Below are 19,462 nucleotides of genomic sequence, written 5' to 3' on the forward strand. Positions count from 1 at the left end.
GGGGCCGGGGGCTGGGGTCAACTCTGTGTTAAAATGTGTTTCTTTAATCGCCTAGGTAAACGCTAACTAAAATTAAACAAACACACCCACGCCAAATCACTCACTACACTCACTTCACACATACACACACACACACACACACATACACACACGCCCATACACCGAATCACTCACTTCTATGTGCGTAGCTGACCTCCCACACATGCATACACAGACACAGACACGCACACACTGTCACACACACGAGCAAAAGGGACCAATTACATCACCAACCGGTGGGGGGGTGTTGCGGAAGAAGTGGGCGGGGCCAGAGGCTACAGGGGGCTGGCCTTCACCTGCAGTGAAAAGGTGTTTTCTGGGCAAGAGGGGGGGGGGAAGAGATGGTGGAAGGAGGTGTCGAGAGGAGAAGAGGGACAGAGAACGTGCCATGCATCAGAGCTGCTAGACAGAACCATAGAGCCCGGAGACATTTACATCAACCGATGACATGCTGTTGGAGGAGCCGGGCAAGCCCTTGAGATCCATCGAAGCTCTCGATTCATCCTGATCCCACCGGTTCAAGACTCTGACTCTGACTCAGGACAGCATCAGGACAGCTCTTGATTCCACCGGTTCAAGACTCTGACCCAGGAGAGCATCAGGACGGCTCTTGATTCCACCGGTTCAAGACTCTGACCCAGCAGAGCATCAGGACGGCTCTTGATTCCACCGGTTCAAGACTCTGACCCAGCAGAGCATCAGGACGGCTCTTGGTCCCACCGGTCCCAGACTCTGCCTCTGACCCAGGACAGCAACAGGAGGGCACGGTGCTGGCTGGAGGTCTGAGGCGCAGAGCCCAGGGCTGAACATGGCCTCCGCGTCCTGGAGGACCCCCCTCCTCCTGCTCCTGGTCTCCCTCCTGCTGCTCGGAGCGCCGCGTCCGACCCGGAGCCAGGACCTCCGGGCCGGAGCCGAGCCGGTCCTCCGGAATGAAGCGACCCCGGCGACGGGCCACGCGCCCAGCGCGGGGGGAGGGGCGGAGGACGGCCACGGCGGGGAGGCCAACGGCACGGCGGCGCCGGGGCACGGCTGCGGCGAGGGCTCGGAGCACGGCCACGCCGCCCCCATCACCACCCTGCCCATCGTCAGCTGGAGGTGGGAGCACGTGCGGGCGCCCTACCTGGTCACCCTCTGGATCCTGGTCAGCTGGATCTGCAAGCTCAGTGAGTCACACACACGCTGATGCACACACACACACACACACACACGCTGATGTACACACACACACACACACACACACACACACGCACACACGCTGATGTACACACACACACACACGCACACACGCTGATGTACACACACACACACATGCGCTGATGCACACACACACACACACACACATACACGCTGATGTGCACACACACACACACACACAGATGTACACGCACACACACACTGCAGAGCTGCAGAGGGCAAGCAATAACATAAACTTAATACTACCATTCATAAATGTTAACCTCCTACTAATACAAATCTGACTCGGATGCATGTATCAGTGGGAGCAATTCCTTAAAAATCTCGTTCAGACGCCCGGCTGGCTGCGTGGAAAGCGAAAATAAGGTTTATTGTTAATCCATGACTCACCTGTAGAATAACAATGTGAGTTTGAGGTCAGTCCACCCTGAACTGAGACACTGACCTTTCAACCCTGAAGGGTTATCTTATTTGGAGCATTATCTGAGCCATAAAAAGGGCTACCTAAAAAGGTTAACTGTTTTGGACCGTTCTGGGCAGACACTTTGGGCTGTCTTGATTGGTCTAATGGTGGGTGCTAGAGTCGACCACATACTATCAGTAACATCTCGTTTTCCAGCCGCCAAAAAGTGATCGAAGCTTCTTTTGCGTGACGGGAAATGTTGTTTCCGTCTAACATGACACATGTTTAAAGATTATAGCGCACCCAGTCCATTCAACCTGTTTAAATACCTTAAAAGGGGCAACACAACCCATTAAATTCAGCTTTAATTGGTTAAGAGCTAAACCAATATTGACACTCTCCCTGGCTACATCCGTGGACCCCACCTGCTTCAAGACATCCGCTACCGAACCGTGCATCGAAGAATGCTCCTCCTGGAAGTACACCCCCTCCCAACGCAGGGTTTACCCACCAGGAGGCGCAGCACCAGGGCGTGTAGATTCATGAAAGACCCTCTCCGCCACAATGACCGACCGTTCGGCTGCTGAGTCGAGGTCGCGTACCTCCGATGTCACGTAGCTAAAACAGAGACGAAGACAGAGTTTTTTTACCCAGACCATCAGGACTGTAAACAGTGAAGGTGATACATAGTAGCTACACAGACCTCGGCCCCTTCGCTTACAGCCAGTAGGGACGGTTCCTCTCACGTGGATGAGGTCAAATCCAATTTTATTTCTAGCGGGCCTCTCACAAAAAAACGGTGTGCGACAAGAACAAACGGTTCTAAAACGTACGAGGAACCGGAAACCCTGAGATACATTCGAGAGTCAAGAAGGAAAACATTAAGTGATAAGAACATCCAAACTGAACACGGCGTGTTATACAGTGAGAGCTGACCAGAAGTTACAATGGTGAAAGCACAGAGATCACAGCTCCGTCTCTAGACCCCTCTGGTTCTGGCCTGGTCTGTATATCTATCTGGAACAGAGTGTGCTGGGGCTGCTGTCAGATTCGCTTCTGGAAGAATTGCCTAAAGATTTGGTTTCTGATTCTTCATTCGTTCGTCACTACCCCGTGTCACTGGAGGTCGATGGTTATTGGTTCTCAAGCTATCAACATCCCATCTCATACCCGGGCCAAGTTGATGGCACAGTGTTTTTGGGATGGGAGAGTTCCAGGACTGGTGTTCATGAGAAAAGGATGGTTCTCATTTTCTCTCTCATTCCATCTTGAAAGTCTCCAGTGTTTGTGTTCTTTCTGCCCGTTCCTGGCTAGCGCTCTGACACTCTGCAGATTATTAATGAGAATACAATAGAAATCTAACATAATATAGCGCCCGGGAAACCGGTGTCCCTCACTCCTAATATTGATCCTGTTGAAAACATTGACTGAAATATGAAGCATAAAACCTTCAGTTCTGCTAATCTGCCAACCCTCTTTTTATCATACTGGGTTGGACTTATGGTTAGATTGGGGCTTTCCTTTTTGAAAGGAAGAACAGAGAAAGACCGAAAACCGAAAACAAAACTCAAATTGAAGGCACAGAGGTCAGGCCTGGTGTCCTTGCTTCTTAGGGACCCTGGAACGTAAATTGTCTCAATGTCCTCATGGGTCAAGTTGTGTAGTAACCTTATCAATACCTCTAACCTTCCTTTTCTACTTTAAAATGCACTTAATTGGCCATAAACGGTGGCAGTTTACCTAATGGTTAAGCTCCACGCGGACTACAAACTGCTTCTTAAAATGATAAATAAGTTAATAAAGCTTTCGATGGGAAATCACGGGTAAGACTTTCCAGCAAGTCCCTACTAGAGAGCACCTTGGCAAAAAATGCAGTCCTGTTGGTTCTACGCACATGGTCGTCCTGAGACTGGTGTGTTAAATCAGCGACACAATGATGTGAACCAGCACTCACGCACCTGTGTGGTATCTTATGTTGGTATTTTGTGTTTCGGCTCTCAAACTGAATGGGGCTATTGTGTCTGAGACAAGACATGTCTTCATGTAGGACAGTGGGACTGGGAAGGGCATCCACTCATCAGATACACACTTGTCTTCCTTTGAATGACAATTAATCGATTGATAAATAAATAAATGAACACATCTCAACTACAAGGAGACAAATGATCCATTTATAGACACTGTACACAGCTTACAACATATTTGGGTACAATTGTTAAAGCTACATTGTTTTTTCCTATTTCAGAAACATTGTATTGCAATGCATTTTGTACTTTGTCAACCAAGAGAAGAGTCAAGAAACTAAGGTCAAGCAATTTTCCCTTCGCGGACAAACTAAGCTTTATCTTTCTAGTTCTTTATTCGATACTATAGAGGCTTTTTCCCATCCTTTCTCACTGCTCTGAGAAGAAAGTACATCCTGCCTTCCAATTGGTGGGTCACCCTTGTACCTCAGCCTTCGTCTTGAGCGACCGCAGGCGCTCCAGAGCTATAAAGACCTCATAACGATGCGAGAATGGACTGCTCCATATCCGCCCCCCTTCAGTGTGAGAGCCAGGTGAGTGAGCTGGTCAGAGTCAATCATTACGTCAATATCACCTCTAGGATGTGTTGGTGGTGAAAGGCCGGAATATGTTACACAAGAAAAGTTTCAGTTTAACACTAACACAAACAAAACGTGTGCTGGTGGTAAAGGCGACGCGTGGACCAGCATCCCCCCTCCCCCCCCTCTCCCTCTTTCTCTCTATTGCTGTCTCCCCTTCGTGCTCTACTTCTCTCTCTGTCTCACCTTCTCTCTGTCTCACCTTCTCTCTCTCTCTGTCTCACCTTCTCTCTGTCTCACCTTCTCTCTGTCTCACCTTCTCTCTCTCTCTGTCTCACCTTCTCTCTCTCTCTCTCTCACCTTCTCTCTCTCTCTGTCTCACCTTCTCTCTCTCTCTGTCTCACCTTCTCTCTCTCTCTCTCTCCCCCCCCCCCTCTCCCCCTCTCTCTCTCTCTCTCTCTCTCTCTCTCCCTCTCCCTCTCTCTCTCTCTCTCTCTCTCTCTCTCTCTCAGGGACAATAACACATGCAGTACAGTAGACAAGCAGACACACACTCGGACAACCATAAACACACACGCACACACACACAAACCACCATAAACACATACATAGAACCATAAACAATTAAACCCACACCCACACTTGCACAACCATGACAAACATACACACACCCTGTCACACACACACAAATTCAAGGACAACGATCAAAGAATTAATCACAAAAAGCACCTACCAAGAAACCCAAATACTTTTACCTCATAGCATTGCTTATAACGCGTCACACATCAACTTAGTAACTACTTGAAGTTCCTATAAAGTTCAAAATAGCTTTTTAAGAATGCGCACACAGGACCCAGCAGGAATGTGAGCGTTTCAGATTAGAACAAGACCGCAGCAAAGTGAGTAGTGATTCGTTTTTTTTGAAGATGGCCGACTCCTCAGATGTCTTTGTGGTGCATCAGCTACGCGTGCCACCAATGACGGCCCGGAGCCAGATACAGACAGTTGAGCAGCGCGGTTCTACACCGTCTGGGCCCCCTGCTCGCCCCCCCCCCCCCCCCCCCCCCCCCCCCGCTCGCAACTCACCAACCACCACAGACACAGCTGGAGGAGGCCGAGGATACAAAGTCACAGAGGCACACCGACGATACATCGATAGAAGATAGAGAGAGGGAGAGACAGAGAAAGACAGACTGACAGACAGAGAGAGAGAGAGAGAGAGAGGGGGAGATACAGCTCGGCAGAGGCAGGCAGCACAAACCAAACTAAAGACTAGAGAAACTCTTCTGGCCCCCAGAGATCGTCTGACCCACTTTGTGACTCCTATCGAGGTCACCTTGAGGGTGCATATAAGGGTCACAGCAAGGTCAGTCAACCAATCAGAGAGTCTGCTGTAAAACGTGTTGATTCCGCTCAGATCTTAGGATGGCAGTTAGTGTGAGCACGTATGTGTGGCTGCTATGGGCTGCCCTGGTGGCTTGCTCGAGGGCAGGGGCAGGGCACTCGAGCCCGGAGCCTGGGCCCAATGTCAGCGGCCACGGCGGGTCGGACCTCGAGGGGATGATACCCCTGGTGGAGCTGAACCTGCACGACGCGACGACGCCGTTCCTGGTGGTTATGTGGATCTCGGTGGCCGGGGGGTTGAAGTTGGGTAAGGTGTGTGGACGTGGTGTTTGGATTGGTCTGTCTTCCGTTTCAGTCTTTGACCTGACCGAGACCGTGGCCTTTACGGAAGCAGATATGGTAGTTTCTGTTTAAAATAAGTTCAAATGTATGATAAAAAAACAGCAGTCATTTTCGCAATCTTCCTGTAGGCATTCTTAAAAAAAAGTAACAACAACATATAGTAGTAATAGTAATAGTAAATTGTGGTAGTAAATTGCTTATCTTTATTGCCCTTTCGGGAATAAAAGGATATTCTTGTGTAACCTCGGGAGAGAGTCAGGAGTTACAGCCGCACCGAGTAAACAGAGCAGTGCAACTCAGAGGAAGATAAAGATTCAAATAATCAGATTATTTATTTATGGGATTTTAGCGCATTGGGTAATATCACTTTTTATCGGCTGAGAGGTGATCATGTGAGCCGTTCATATTGATAAGAATTGAAAAATACTGATAACACACCACACACAGTCTGAGTTAAATCAATGTTGGGAAAAAACAATCTATCTAACAAATCTATATCTATCCATCTATTGCTCTCTCTCTCTCTCTCTCTCTCTCTCTCTCTCTCTCTCTCTCTCTCTCTCTCTCTCTCTCTCTCTCTCTCTCTCTCTCTCTCTCTAACCATCTATCTACTACTTTGTAATGGGCGAGAAATACACTTGTATAATTAAACTAACGTTGTGCAACACGACTTCAAGAATAGCGACACTGTACTGCAGGAACACACAAAACAAAAGAGCTTTGAGCGATGCTATCTTCAACAGGAAAGATCCCTTTAAAAGGAAATAAATCATGGGCTCTATGCAGAACTAATAATGAACAGAAAGACCACGCTTTGAATAGGACTATTATAACTATCTATTTAAGGTGTCATTGACTCCCTATGAAAATGATACAGTTACAATAATGCGTTAAAAATAGCCTTACTATGATAATAGCCAAGAGTACTATCAGCCTTATCATGTGCTCCCAAAATAACATTTTATGCACATTCCATTTTTCAGAGTTGTGTACGCATGCCCAGAAGTCACTCTCACTGCTGATTAAGAGTTGATTTTTATTATCTATTCATGACAGTAAAACAAACAATGATAAATCATATCTAATAATACAGCGTCTAATGCACCCATTAGCCTAATGCCTACTGATTAGCAAAAGGCTATTTGTTGTTTATCATGGCTTCTCAATAACTCTGTCTCTCTGGTAGGCCCATAACTAATTCAAGTAACCTTCCACAATACCTCCGGAGCACACACAACAAAAGTGCACTTTTGAGTTTAATGGTCCAGCAAAGACTAGCTTATATCAACAGAGCTATTGAACATTTCCAAGCCCAAGTGTGCCCAACTTAATCTGTAACCCAATTGACCCTTAGAATGAATGAAAGATATCTAACATCAAAAGCTCAGCCCTGCAGGCCTTTGGATTGATGCTTGGTTTGGGTGTTTCCTATAAAGCAACACGTGGTCATGTAGGTACTCCATATCCAAATATAAGGTGAGCTCAACCATGTTTAAAACTATAAGGCCCACGTATCTCAATTTAGCTTATGCATAGGTTATTTCAGAGAGGGAATCCCGTTTAAAAAGAGAGAAAGCATTATAGACCCAAAACAAAAACAAGTCTAACCAAGGGAAACAATTTGCGTTATATATGCGTCCATCCTCCTATGGACACGCACTCAGGTTATCCTGCATGTTAATTATACACCAACCACGACGGTAGTAGTACGACCGCAAGAGTTGATCATTGGCAAGTGTTCTTGGCGAATGTCTGAGTTTCAAAACTTCAATGTGCATGAAAGGAAAACGGCGAAGCTAAATCAACAGACGACCATAACTACTCTGAGGAAACGACGGAATCGTTCCGGATGGAGGGCGGCGGTTTGGCGACGGCCGCACGTGACTCTTTCTCTCACCACATCTGACGACAGTTCCACGCGATGACGTAGGATAGGAGCGGACGCTCGCGTTCTTACTAATTAAATCCTCTCGCCTATAAACAGCGATTGGTTGTCTTGCAGCAGCAACAAACAATAACAAACGGGGAAATACATTTGGATGATGCCCTAGAGCAGGGGTCACCAACCTTTTTGAACATGAGAGCTACTTCATACTGAGTCATTCGAAGGGCACCCTATTTTATACTCTTCTGAAATAACAAATTTGCTCAGTTTGCCTTTAGTTATATATTTCTATTAACGATACTCATCTTGTGTTTTTTATGATTGTTGATTTTGTTTTTAAACACTGCCCTGTAAGGTGACCTTGAGTGCTATGAAAGTGCGCCCTCAAATAAAATTTATAATAATAATGATTTCTCACAATAATTCTCAACAATGAAAAGGTGGGAAAGAGTTGTTCAAGAATGAGTAGTGCTATGTTTAGAACAGGCCTGCGGGCGCCTCATATGTTCCTTGCTGGGCACTGTGTTGGTGAACCCTGGAGCGCCACCCAACCTAAATGTGGCAGTTGACATATTTTGATTGACGTTCAACAGAAACAGGTTGTCATTAACGGTTTTTGAAATTATATTTTGGAACGATGAATGGCTGTGAACCAATCAGTGATACAGATTTAGTTTAATAAATATAATAATAAATAATATATTAGATAATATAAAAAAAAACAATTATATAAAAAAAGTGCAATAAAAAAAGTGTAATCCGCAATTTCTCGCATCCCTCCCACCTCAGCCCTCCGACATTAACCCCCTCCCCCCCTCTCTCCCTCTCTCTCTCCCTCTCTCCCCCAGTCATCGAGGCCAACCACTCGGTCACCAACTACATCCCGGAGAGCGCGCTGCTCATCTGCTTCGGCTTCCTGATTGGCGGCGTGATCTGGGCGGCGGACAAGGTGCAGACCTTCACGCTGACGCCCACCGTCTTCTTCTTCTACCTGCTGCCTCAGGTCATCCTGGACGCCGGCTACACCATGCCCAACAAGCTGTTCTTCAGCAACCTGGGCGCCATCCTCGTCTACGCCATCATCGGCACCTGCTGGAACGCCGCCTCGGTGGGGCTGTCGCTGTGGGGCTGCCACATGGGGGGCGCCATGGGTAAGAGAGGGGGGGGGCGCATTGGGTAAGAGAGGGGGGGGGGGGGGCGCCATGGGTAAGAGAGGGGGGGGGGGGGCGCCATGGGTAAGAGAGGGGGGGGGGGCGCCATGGGTAAGAGAGGGGGGGGGCATGGGTAAGAGAGGGGGGGGGGGGGCATGGGTAAGAGAGGGGGGGGGGCCATGGGTAAGAGAGGGGAGGGGGGTTGCATTGTGGGTACACGCCCGTGGTCACGTCAGTACCCACGATGCAACACTCCTCCTCACTGTCATCCGTCTATCTGGACGAAGAGCACGTGCATCAAGATCGATGTTAGAGAGTTCGGGGGAAGTGTTGCATCCTGGGTACTGACCGTGGCCCCCTGTGGTTCTCCCTCCCCAGGGGACATTGAGATTGGCCTGCTGCAGTACCTGCTGTTCGGGAGCCTGATCGCGGCCGTGGACCCCGTGGCCGTGCTCGCCGTGTTCGAGCAGGTGCACGTCAACGAGGTGCTCTTCATCATGGTGTTCGGAGAGTCGCTGCTCAACGACGGCGTCACCGTGGTGGGTGTTCAGGCCCTCGCGCCCTCCTCTTCCTCAGACGAGTCTTCCTGTCTGTCTGGCTGTCTGTCTGTGTCTTTGTCTGTGTGTGTGTGTGTGTGTGTGTGTGTGTGTGTGTGTGTGTGTGTGTGTGGTTCTTTATGAAGGCGGTTGGATTGGTTGTAGACTTGCGGATGTGTACCGGTTTAAACCGGTTGTTATGACCTTTGGGACTGACGGGGTACACTGATGATACTGGAGGACCTGATAAGGAATTATTGTTTCTCATCTTCTTCTTCTCTCCCTCCTTCAGGTGCTCTTCAACGTCTTTGATGGGTTTGTGTCTCTGGGCGGCCCTGCCATCGACGCTGCAGAGATTGTCAAAGGAATAGGTATGATTATCAGGATGGGTCTCTCTGGGTACCTTTCATTGTTGGCATGGGTACCCATACATGGCCAAATCACGGAAAAAGTTAAATAATGTAAAAAACAACAATCAAAAATACAATTCATTAACCCTCTGTCTTTCTCTCTCTCTCTCTCCCTCTGTGTCTCTCTCTCCCTCCCTCTCTCTGTCTCTCTCTCCCTCCCTCTCTCTCTGTCTCTCTCTCTCCCTGTCTCTCTCTCTCTCTGTCCATCCCCCTCTCTCCCTCCCCCCCCCCCCTCTCTCTCCCTCTGTGTCTCTCTCAGTGTCGTTCTTCGTGGTGGCCTTCGGTGGCTCCCTGCTGGGCCTGGTGTTCGGGGTCCTGATCTGCCTGGTGACCCGGGTCACCAAGAACATCCGGATCATCGAGCCGGGCTTCATCTTCATCCTGGGATACCTGTCCTACCTCACCGCCGAGATGCTGTCCCTCTCCGCAATCTTGGCGTGAGTGCTTTGGAGGTCACATGACCTGGCTAATGTCGTTTACATGTGTTATGTCTGTGTTTGTTTGCGTGTAGTTGACACTGGCTGGCCTTATAAGTGAGTTGGAGTATTTAGTACTAGTATTTATGTAGTATTGCCCAGAAAGGGAAACATTTCCATGAAATCTTTCCTTAAATGAGCAGTGAACCAAACCTCTATATTGCATATGAGGTGCATAAACAAATCTTATTTTCAAGCGAAATTCAACATTTCAACAAAAACCAAAATTGTTTGCTTCAATTGATACATTCTTTCAAGCCGTCCAGTTTGAGACACATCCAAATGAAAAACTTTGCTTTCTGAACGCGTCGTACATCCATACCAAGACCTGAACGCAGGACTTTGCGTATGTTTCAGTTTGATTATTGAGGTTTGGATAGGGTTCCAAATACTCCAATACCATAACACTATAATAACATTATGAACACATGACCCCGTGTTTGTGTGTTTGTTTGTTGAGTTTTGGATTGTGTTCTGCCAAACAACATAACAACAGTATGAACACATGACCTCGTGTTTGTTTGTTTGTGTGTTTGTTTGTTGAGTTTTGGATTGTGTTCTCCCAAACAACATAACAACAGTATGAACACATGACCTCGTGTTTGTTTGTTTGTGTGTTTGTTTGTTGAGTTTTGGATTGTGTTCGGCCAAACAACATAACAACAGTATGAAAACATGACCTTGTGTTTGTTTGTTTGTTTGTTTGTTTGTTTGTTTGTTTGTTTGTTTGTTTGTTTGCGGCGCTCAGCATCGTGTTCACGGGCATCGCCTGCCAGCGCTACATCAAGGCCAACATGGACGAGGCGTCGGTGGCGACCGTCCAGCACGCCATGAAGGTGCTGGCCAACGGCTCGGAGACCATCATCTTCCTCTTCCTCGGCATCTCCGCCATCGACCGGGGCATCTGGGTGTGGAACACGGGCTTCATCCTGCTCACCCTCCTCTTCATCTTCGTCTACAGGTTCATAGGTGAGTCATGATGCTCGTTCGCTTCTGGTTGGGCGTGAGATGCCGCGTGCCGTAGCGTCATTGGTTAAAACTCTGTGCACAATTTATATTTGTAATCCAAAAAAAGACATTCTAAATATCTTTTCTTTTATGGTTTGGATTTTATAAATGTAATATTTTGTAGGTAATACTTTGGCATATATTTTTATTCCTGAACAGGACTTTGTGTATTTTGTTTTATTCCGTGAACAACCGTACAAAACAAGACAAATTCCTTGCATGTACGGTGAGGACTTTCAAAGGTCAAAGGTCAACGATGCCCACTCTCACTCTCATGGATGTTTCGCTGACCCAGGTGTGTTCTTCCTCACCTGGATCCTGAATAAGTTCCGCCTGGTTCCCGTGGAGTACATCGATCAGGTCATCATGAGCTACGGTGGCCTGCGGGGGGCCGTGGCGTACGGCCTGGCCGTGATGCTGGAGAAGAGCAAGATAAAGGAGAGGAACCTCATGATCTCCACTACGCTCATCGTGGTGTACTTCACTGTTATTCTCCAGGTGACATGACGTCATGAGTTACACCACACTGCACCATGCATACATCCATCAGCCATTAGTCCGTCAGATCTTTTGTGAAAATATCTGTTCCGGTTGACTCTGTCTGCCTTTAAATGAAAGAATTCCTATTTTCGACCGCTCAAGGCTCATTTAGACCAATCATGGCATCTCTTATTTTGGTTGTTGAGCCTTAAAAATTGGCTCTCTTTGGCTCTTTTCGCGTCACATAGCCTTACACAAAATGTACATTAGCTAACATACAAAATAGAAAAAAGATCGGACTGACTTGACTGGATCAAAACTTCCTGGTTGCAGGGAATCACCTTGAAGCCATTGGTCAACTGGCTGAAGGTCAAGAAGGCCGCCAACTCAGATCTCTCGCTCATCGAAAAAGTGCAGAATAAGGTAACGTGCCGGGAATACACTTACACACATTCAATAACACAGATGTACACCATTCCACTCAAGACTCATATGCGTGTGTGGTAACGTTAGCGACTCACATGACCACATTACAATCTATATTAATCACTAATATAGATGTACACCATGTGTGGTAACCAAGGCGACTCTCCTCACAGGTGTTTGACCACATGCTGGTGGCCGTAGAGGACATCTCGGGACAGATAGGCCACAACAACATGAGGGACAAGTAGGTGGTCACACAGCATTCAATCTGTCTGAGGTTTTCGTTTGGTTATTCCACCGGAGGTGTGAGTCTGTGTACCAAACGATGAGTCTGTGTGTGCGGGTCTGTGCAGGTGGAACACCTTTGAGGGGAAGTACCTCTCCTGGTTGCTGATGAAGCCCTCGGCCCGGAAGGACCGCGACCACCTCTTCAACATCTTCCACCAGCTCAACCTCAAGGACGCCGTGAGCTACGTGCAGGAGGTGGGTTTGACTCCGAGTTGTAGGGTTCTGGCTTCAAAACCCCCCTAATGTACTTCAGTCCAACTGTAAGCATCATGGAGCGAGAGGCTCATTACTCTCAGCTGCTCCTTAATGACATCTATCTGAATTGGCTTTAAGTCCCATTGGATGGAAGTGTCTACAGTCAAAGCGCTTCACTATTTTCCTAAGAGGACTCAACCCATCAGTGAATCGACTGTTTAGTATGCTACCTCCTAATTGCTCCATGCCTTAAGTACTTCAGTTCAATCCACTGTGATAACCCTGGCTAGGCTAATTGGTTAGATGAATGAGTCGTTAATGGCCGCCAGGAACTCATTAGGGTTGTTGATTAATGGCACAGGGCGAGAGACGAGGATCCCTGGAGTTCATACGGAACAAGACCGCCGTGGTGGACTTCAAGAAGAAGTTTGATGACGACATGTCGGACATGGTGCCAGACATCATGGCGGACGCCACCAGCGACGCGGTTCCCTATCCCACCTACCTGTGAGTGGACCTGACAATCAGCGCGGTCTTATCCAGTTGACAAACCTGGGCGGATCGCATATTAATCCTATTCATCATTTCCTTCTTTCTGTCTTTCTTTTTTTCTTCCTTTCTTCCTTTTGTTCTTTTCTCTCTTTCTATGTATTTTCTTACTTTCGTTATTTCTGTTTATTTTGCGCTCTGTCTATCTTTTTAACTCTTTTTTCCCTAACATTGCTTCTGAAGTAACATGTAATAGCCTATTTATACTACTAATTATAATAACAGCAATAAAACAATCTAATTAGCTCAGCTAATTCGATTCAGGACCAACAACATTTCAATGTTATGACAACGCTTTTACATGAACAACTAACAACCCAAACACTGCCATCTGATGGTCGCAATAAGCCACCGTACCCGCTGTCTACTTTAAACCTGAACTCTACTGAACTCTACTAAACCTGAACATGTCGTTTGTGTTCTCTTTCCTGCAGAAGACACGAAATTCCCTCAGTGAGCTTGGAGATGGATCAGGACATGAATGGCACGAATGTCAACTCACACGAACTTCTGCAACAAAACCTCTATAAAGGAAGGAAACAGGTTGGAGATGAATACAATACAATACAATGTCAAATATCTCTATGGTTCCACCCTAAAATGGAAGATAGGAGATTACCTTTTCGTCATAGAATAATATAATTGAACAATAGGCCTACAATGCAAATCAATGATGTCAAATCAAATTGGTTCAAATTAAACAGCGCTTATATATATTTTACTTAAATAAAAGCAGAACCTTTATTTATGGATACAGGTACTTTGTACTTGTGCAATTGTATTCCATCAATTGATACACAATCACACGTTACATGTCGTCATTGTGGCTCACAGCACAGACACAGATACAGCAGGACTCACTTTGAAATCAACAAAGACCAGGGCGAGGTCCAGGAGATCCTCCAGAGAACCATGCAGACCCGCCTGGAGTCCTTCAAGAAGGCCAAGACCGGAAACAAAATCATCAGGGACTCAAAGAAAGATAACATGCAGAAGGTTTGGCTCAAAGCGTTGTTTTCAATATCGCCGCTAGGGGGCGTTGCAACTGAATTACGCTGCTTTGATGGTTGAAATGATGTTGCGAATGACCGTTACTTTACTCTTCTGCATCAACACAGATGGCGAATGGAAAAAACACCGATTGGGATAGGAGCCGTGCGTATAGTGATTCAGGTGTGCATCTGTTTCTATTTTTGCAAACTCAAAATAACAAAAATATTCTCAAATAAAATGTATTCGAAACTTTCTTGCCCACTTTAAAACAAGTTCTTTTTTTTCTTTCTAGATTTTGACATCCCGGAGCCCAGCGGCGCCTCCGCTGGTCCGATGCATGGCAACTCGTTCCCCATGAGAGTGAGCTACAGAGTGGGAGGTTAGCACCTTTAATACAACTGACCTCCATGTTAGTGATAGATACTCGACTCAAATACAAATACTAGCCGAAAGTCTAAAGTAAACCAATGGATGTAATTCAAAATAAGGACGAAATCGTGTATAAAGTAACAATTAGAATTGATGTTTGGTTTGAGGTTCAAACCAAACATCGAAAGTCTTGTCTTCCTTCTCACCTGAGAAAGAAGACATTTTTATAAACCAAATGTACATTTCTTTGGACGTCAACAGACCAACTGGCCGTTCTGATGTTATCACGCTCAGACTCAACCACTTCCTCCTTTATTGGTGCACAGCCCTGTGCTGTCAACAAACCAACAGCTCTTTCCCAAGTCATCGTCTTCCTCCCTCATTTTCTTCTTCGTTGGTCTAGTTGGCGTGGAGAACCCGGCCTTCATGCCGGACGTGGAGAACCTTGGCGCGCTCCACCCGGCGCCCGCGTGGCTGACCCAGGCTCCACCCGACGGGGGCGCTGGCTTCGGGGCGGAGCTTAACCAGCCCGTGACCCCCAGGAACCTGCGACGCCTGGCCCCCCAGCGAATCAGCGCCCAGTCCCCCGACCCCTTCCAGCTGGACGAGATTGACCTCCAGAGGATTCAGTCTTCACAGTCTCCACCACCGCCGCTGCCACCACCCCCGCGACCATCGTCCCTCCGCCCTCCATCTCCACCCTCCTACGAGGGCAGCCATTTGTAGTGTACACACACACACACACACACACACGCAGACACACACACGCAGACACACACACACACAGACACACACACACACAGACACCTTCTATCCACAGGCGGTCTCAGCTGCCAGACACAATCGTGAGCAACCTCAGACTTTGCACAGCCTGGCTTTTGAAATGACCCTGCGGGTGTATTGTGATTTCTCCTTTTTGATCTTTTGTTTCCCTTATCCTCTTGCTTTGGTTTTCTCCTTCCTGTCCTGTACGGTCAAAACCTCTGCTTCTTGTTGATCTAAGATTGCCTTTAGGTTGCCCTTGATTGAACACATAAAAGTTACAGGTTGCACAAGGGACATGGAATGGTTCTATTGATGTGTTTTTGTCCCTCCATTGCCATACAATCGATATACCTGAATATCGTTTTTGTCCAATGCTACCCATGAATGTGAGGATACTTAATTTAAAGATTGTATGTACATATAGAGATTTTCCTTGGATAAACACTAAGAAGGTCAAGTATTTGATTAATACTCTGTACTGTAAAATGATGTATGTGTGCGGGTTTGAGGTCAATCAAACGTAAGCACTGCTTTAAAAGTAACTTATGTAACATATATATATATATATTTATTCACTTTGTTTGCTCTGTCCACAGTTTAAGAGGTTACTAGTATGTAGTTATCAAGTCTAAAGAGAACGTGTGGAAATGCCTTTGATCTCATGTCCTTTTGAAAATGTGTGTTTAGCAATAAAAACGATTTAAATGCATTTTTTCTTTTTCGAAACCATTAGCTAATCAAAATGGAGATCGAAACATAATTAATAATCGCTGGTACTTATGAGAATAATAACATAGGCATGATTGTTTATAAATAAAGAACAACACTTATTACACTTTTGTTAGAGCTGGAATGGTATAGAAATGAGTGACAAACAAATATAATGTCAAATAAATATTGAGTCAGCGTTGGTTTATAGGTAGTCCATCTCGGAGGTCTCCAGGTGTTTGGTGATAAAGTCTATCAGCACCTTCTCATTCGCTGAGTCCTTCAGGTAAAAATGATCTCCATCCAGCATCCGGACTGTGAAGTCTCCCGAAGACATCTCCTTCCACGCTGTAGGAATAAATAAACGCTTCATAAACGGTGATCAAACCGGGACACAGTTAAGAATGAACACACATTACCGATTCAACAATGACAAACAACATCCTCCGGCTGCGGGCAAAGCAACCCCCCCCCTAACGGTTTTCAATCACCATGGTTACACATGTTCCATATAGGGGACTGTGGTGAATCAATGCTACGGTAGGGGCCTCATTCATCCAGCCGCCATCTTGGTTGTTAACGTTTATGGCTGGCTGGGGGCATTTGAATGAGGAACATGGAGAGATTTTTGACATTTCATGACGGGGTCTTTACGGTCTCTCACCCCGCAGGTCATGTGGTACGTCCTGTTTTCCGTCGAAGCAGGTGACCGCACAGGACAGCAAGGGCCTGGTCGGTCGGTCACACCTGGATTAACAAAGCACAATCTACGGTTAAAAATACCAGCACAATAGTCGGCTATTAAAGACAGGGATCTGGAATGGAATTTTTGGCAACAAAATGCAGACATTTTTGTTCAGCAATACCCCACGGTAGATATTTAACCTTGTGTAATGGTTTAATTTTGGTTAATATCAGCTTTTGAACCTTTAAGGCTTGATAAGGATCAAACGCTTAACTCGCTTAGCTGGGAAGGGTGAGTCAACATTGTAACGATGACCTACAAGGTCAAAGGTCAGGGGCTGACCTCGTTTTCAACTTGGCACCCCCTCGTTATAGCTATGCAGACAAACGCTGTAAGAACATACCAACTCCACTAAAGGCGGAACCTTCTTGCTATCAGCCAATGATTCGAACGCCTAAAGGCCATTGACTGCATAACGATAATGACAAAACATCCATACACGACCCATCTCCAACACAGACCCCCGCCCTGAAAGCAACTACATTGATCCATATTCAAATCCAGCCAATCACGTCGGCCCACCTGTAGTTTTCCACTACATGCAGGTCCGCCTTCAGGGCGGGCAGGAACAGCTTCAGCACCTCGGGATTGGCTAGCAGCTCGGGGGGCGTGCCCCCTATGGAGCTCAGCCATTGGAGGAACTCTTCGTCAGTCAACTCGCTCCTTTTGGGGGCGCCGATCCGCATCTCGGACTGGGGGGGGGGGGGGGGGGGGATGGGACAAATTAGGCCTGGGGTGGGTTTTAATTACCAGGCCGGCTGGGAGGTGAGGCTAAAGATAGAACAGGGGTTTGAATGTCAGAGGGTGGGGGGCTGGGGGGGTGTCACTCACGTAGGGGGCTGACGCCCCAGACAGGAACAGATGGACTGGTTCTAGACCGTGGAGCCGCTTCAGAGAGTCCGCCACGGCGAAGCCCGTCATCGCCCCGAAGCTGGGACAAGGCAGGTGAGGGGGGGGGGGGGGGGGGGGGTTAGGTCAGAGGTCAGGGTGAAGGCAGAACGTTTATATTCCTGAGCCTTATTCATACCATACCTGTGGCCAAAGAAGGCAAATGGCTTCTCTTTCAGAGCTGGCAGGAGGGCCTCTACGATTTCGTCCACAATCTGCTGCATGTTCTGGAAGAACTTCTCCTTGGCCCTAGTCTCGCGGCCCGGGAGTCTCACAGAGTAAACTGCAAGAGGAAGAAACGTGACAAGAAAACAGATCAGGTTTTCTCCTGGTTACATTTACATTTCATAAAGAGGGAACAGTAATACACGTGATGTATGTGAACATTCGTATCGACTTAATACACACAATCTCCCCCTCCTCCTCCTCTTCCATATTGCCTTACCTTCAATGGAGTCGTTGAAGACCCTCCCCCAGCGGGCATAGTGTATGGACCCTCCACCTGCCCAGGGGAAGCATACCAGCCTGGCCACAGCGTCGGGTTTCTTGGTGAAACAGTTGATCACTTTATCCATTCTGTTTGACAGGGCAACTTTGGTCGATTACTCATAACACTGATCTGCATATGTGTCAAGTAAGGCCACGTCAGTATGAAACTGACGAATGGATGAAAATAATCGTTTGCGTCATTAAGTGTAAAACAATTAAACAAATGCTGCCACTTGTCAAGTTTCAATGCAAAGTCCACAGTTTCCTTTCCTGCTTATTTTCTTCGCTTTGTTTTGATGGCTACAATTATAAATGCGTATTACAGAGACATCTGCCGACCGGAGTGCGCATTACTCCTTCTCCCATCATCCCGGTGCGTTACCGCCACCGTCTGAACAGGAGTAGGAATCGGGGATCATAATTCTCATAAAAAGCAAAACCCACAAACTAAAACACATAAACACAATACTTACAAAACCGCAAATGAATGATAACTTAAATTCAAAATATCTATTTTGTTTACAACAGATAGGTACTAAATCAAGGCGCTCATCCCCGCTCATCTCGATGGTTTACCCAATATTCGAAACTCCTTTACCCCTTCACTCTCTGATCTCTATAGTTGGTACAGAGTAAACAATATCGTACACTGTTTCTTTCAGCTGAATGATCACATCAACTTTTAAGATGCCCCTTTATCGTAAACAATGTACAATGTAATGTGGAGATCTATAGGATTTCCGTTTCGTTGTCCTTGGGACACCTGCCGCCTCCCGTATGTGGCCATAAATACCCATTAGGTAAATACTGCAAATGCAACGGCTTTCATCAATAGGCCAACCCCTTTATAACCGTTGTGTTAACTCATTCGGCGACAACTATTTAATTAACAGACATTTATTTACATGAAAACATGTTAGATGGCCACTCTCTTATCGTATGTTCCAATCGCATCCCTGTAATAGCAGTTTCCTCTTTCATGCACCGCCCTACATTCCTGATCTTCATTTGGATGCTATCTGTCAATGTCTTCCCCTAACTCCCTCCCACTAGCTCTGACATTTGCTTGTATTGTTTCTCTTCATTAGACTTTTGGCTTCTGCTTTACTTAAGTCCTTTACTCAAGTCCATCAATCTGGTTTCCTTTTGTTGCATCGTTGAGACATGTTTCTATGTACATATTTCATTTCCAGTACGATCATGGATGAGCTGGAACTCATATTAACTGAAATCCTAT

The 19,462-nt window shown here is 46.7% G+C and overlaps 2 protein-coding genes across 2 annotated transcripts; one reads left to right on the forward strand and one right to left on the reverse strand.

Moving 5' to 3' along the window:
* Nucleotides 1-384: 384 nt before the first annotated feature.
* Nucleotides 385-16,273, forward strand: slc9a3.1 (solute carrier family 9 member A3, tandem duplicate 1). The gene is made up of 16 exons (XM_056583198.1): nt 385-1,202; nt 8,598-8,900; nt 9,279-9,439; nt 9,729-9,807; nt 10,106-10,283; nt 11,071-11,291; nt 11,626-11,828; nt 12,144-12,233; nt 12,410-12,480; nt 12,590-12,719; nt 13,081-13,226; nt 13,703-13,811; nt 14,103-14,264; nt 14,387-14,441; nt 14,554-14,640; nt 15,034-16,273. Exons 1-16 carry the CDS (start codon nt 848-850, stop codon nt 15,354-15,356), a joined length of 2,673 nt encoding a protein of 890 aa, XP_056439173.1. The 5' UTR covers nt 385-847; the 3' UTR covers nt 15,357-16,273.
* Nucleotides 15,724-18,539, reverse strand: olah (oleoyl-ACP hydrolase). Its single transcript, XM_056583205.1, has 6 exons — nt 18,182-18,539; nt 17,881-18,019; nt 17,680-17,779; nt 17,371-17,540; nt 16,768-16,850; nt 15,724-16,451 (listed from the first exon to the last, which is right to left on the reverse strand). The coding sequence occupies exons 1-6, from the start codon at nt 18,309-18,311 to the stop codon at nt 16,309-16,311; spliced, it is 765 nt and encodes a 254-aa protein (XP_056439180.1). The 5' UTR covers nt 18,312-18,539; the 3' UTR covers nt 15,724-16,308.
* Nucleotides 18,540-19,462: the final 923 nt, after the last annotated feature.

The sequence above is a fragment of the Gadus chalcogrammus genome, chromosome 22 (genome assembly GCF_026213295.1).
Source record: "Gadus chalcogrammus isolate NIFS_2021 chromosome 22, NIFS_Gcha_1.0, whole genome shotgun sequence".
Lineage (NCBI taxonomy): Eukaryota > Metazoa > Chordata > Actinopteri > Gadiformes > Gadidae > Gadus > Gadus chalcogrammus.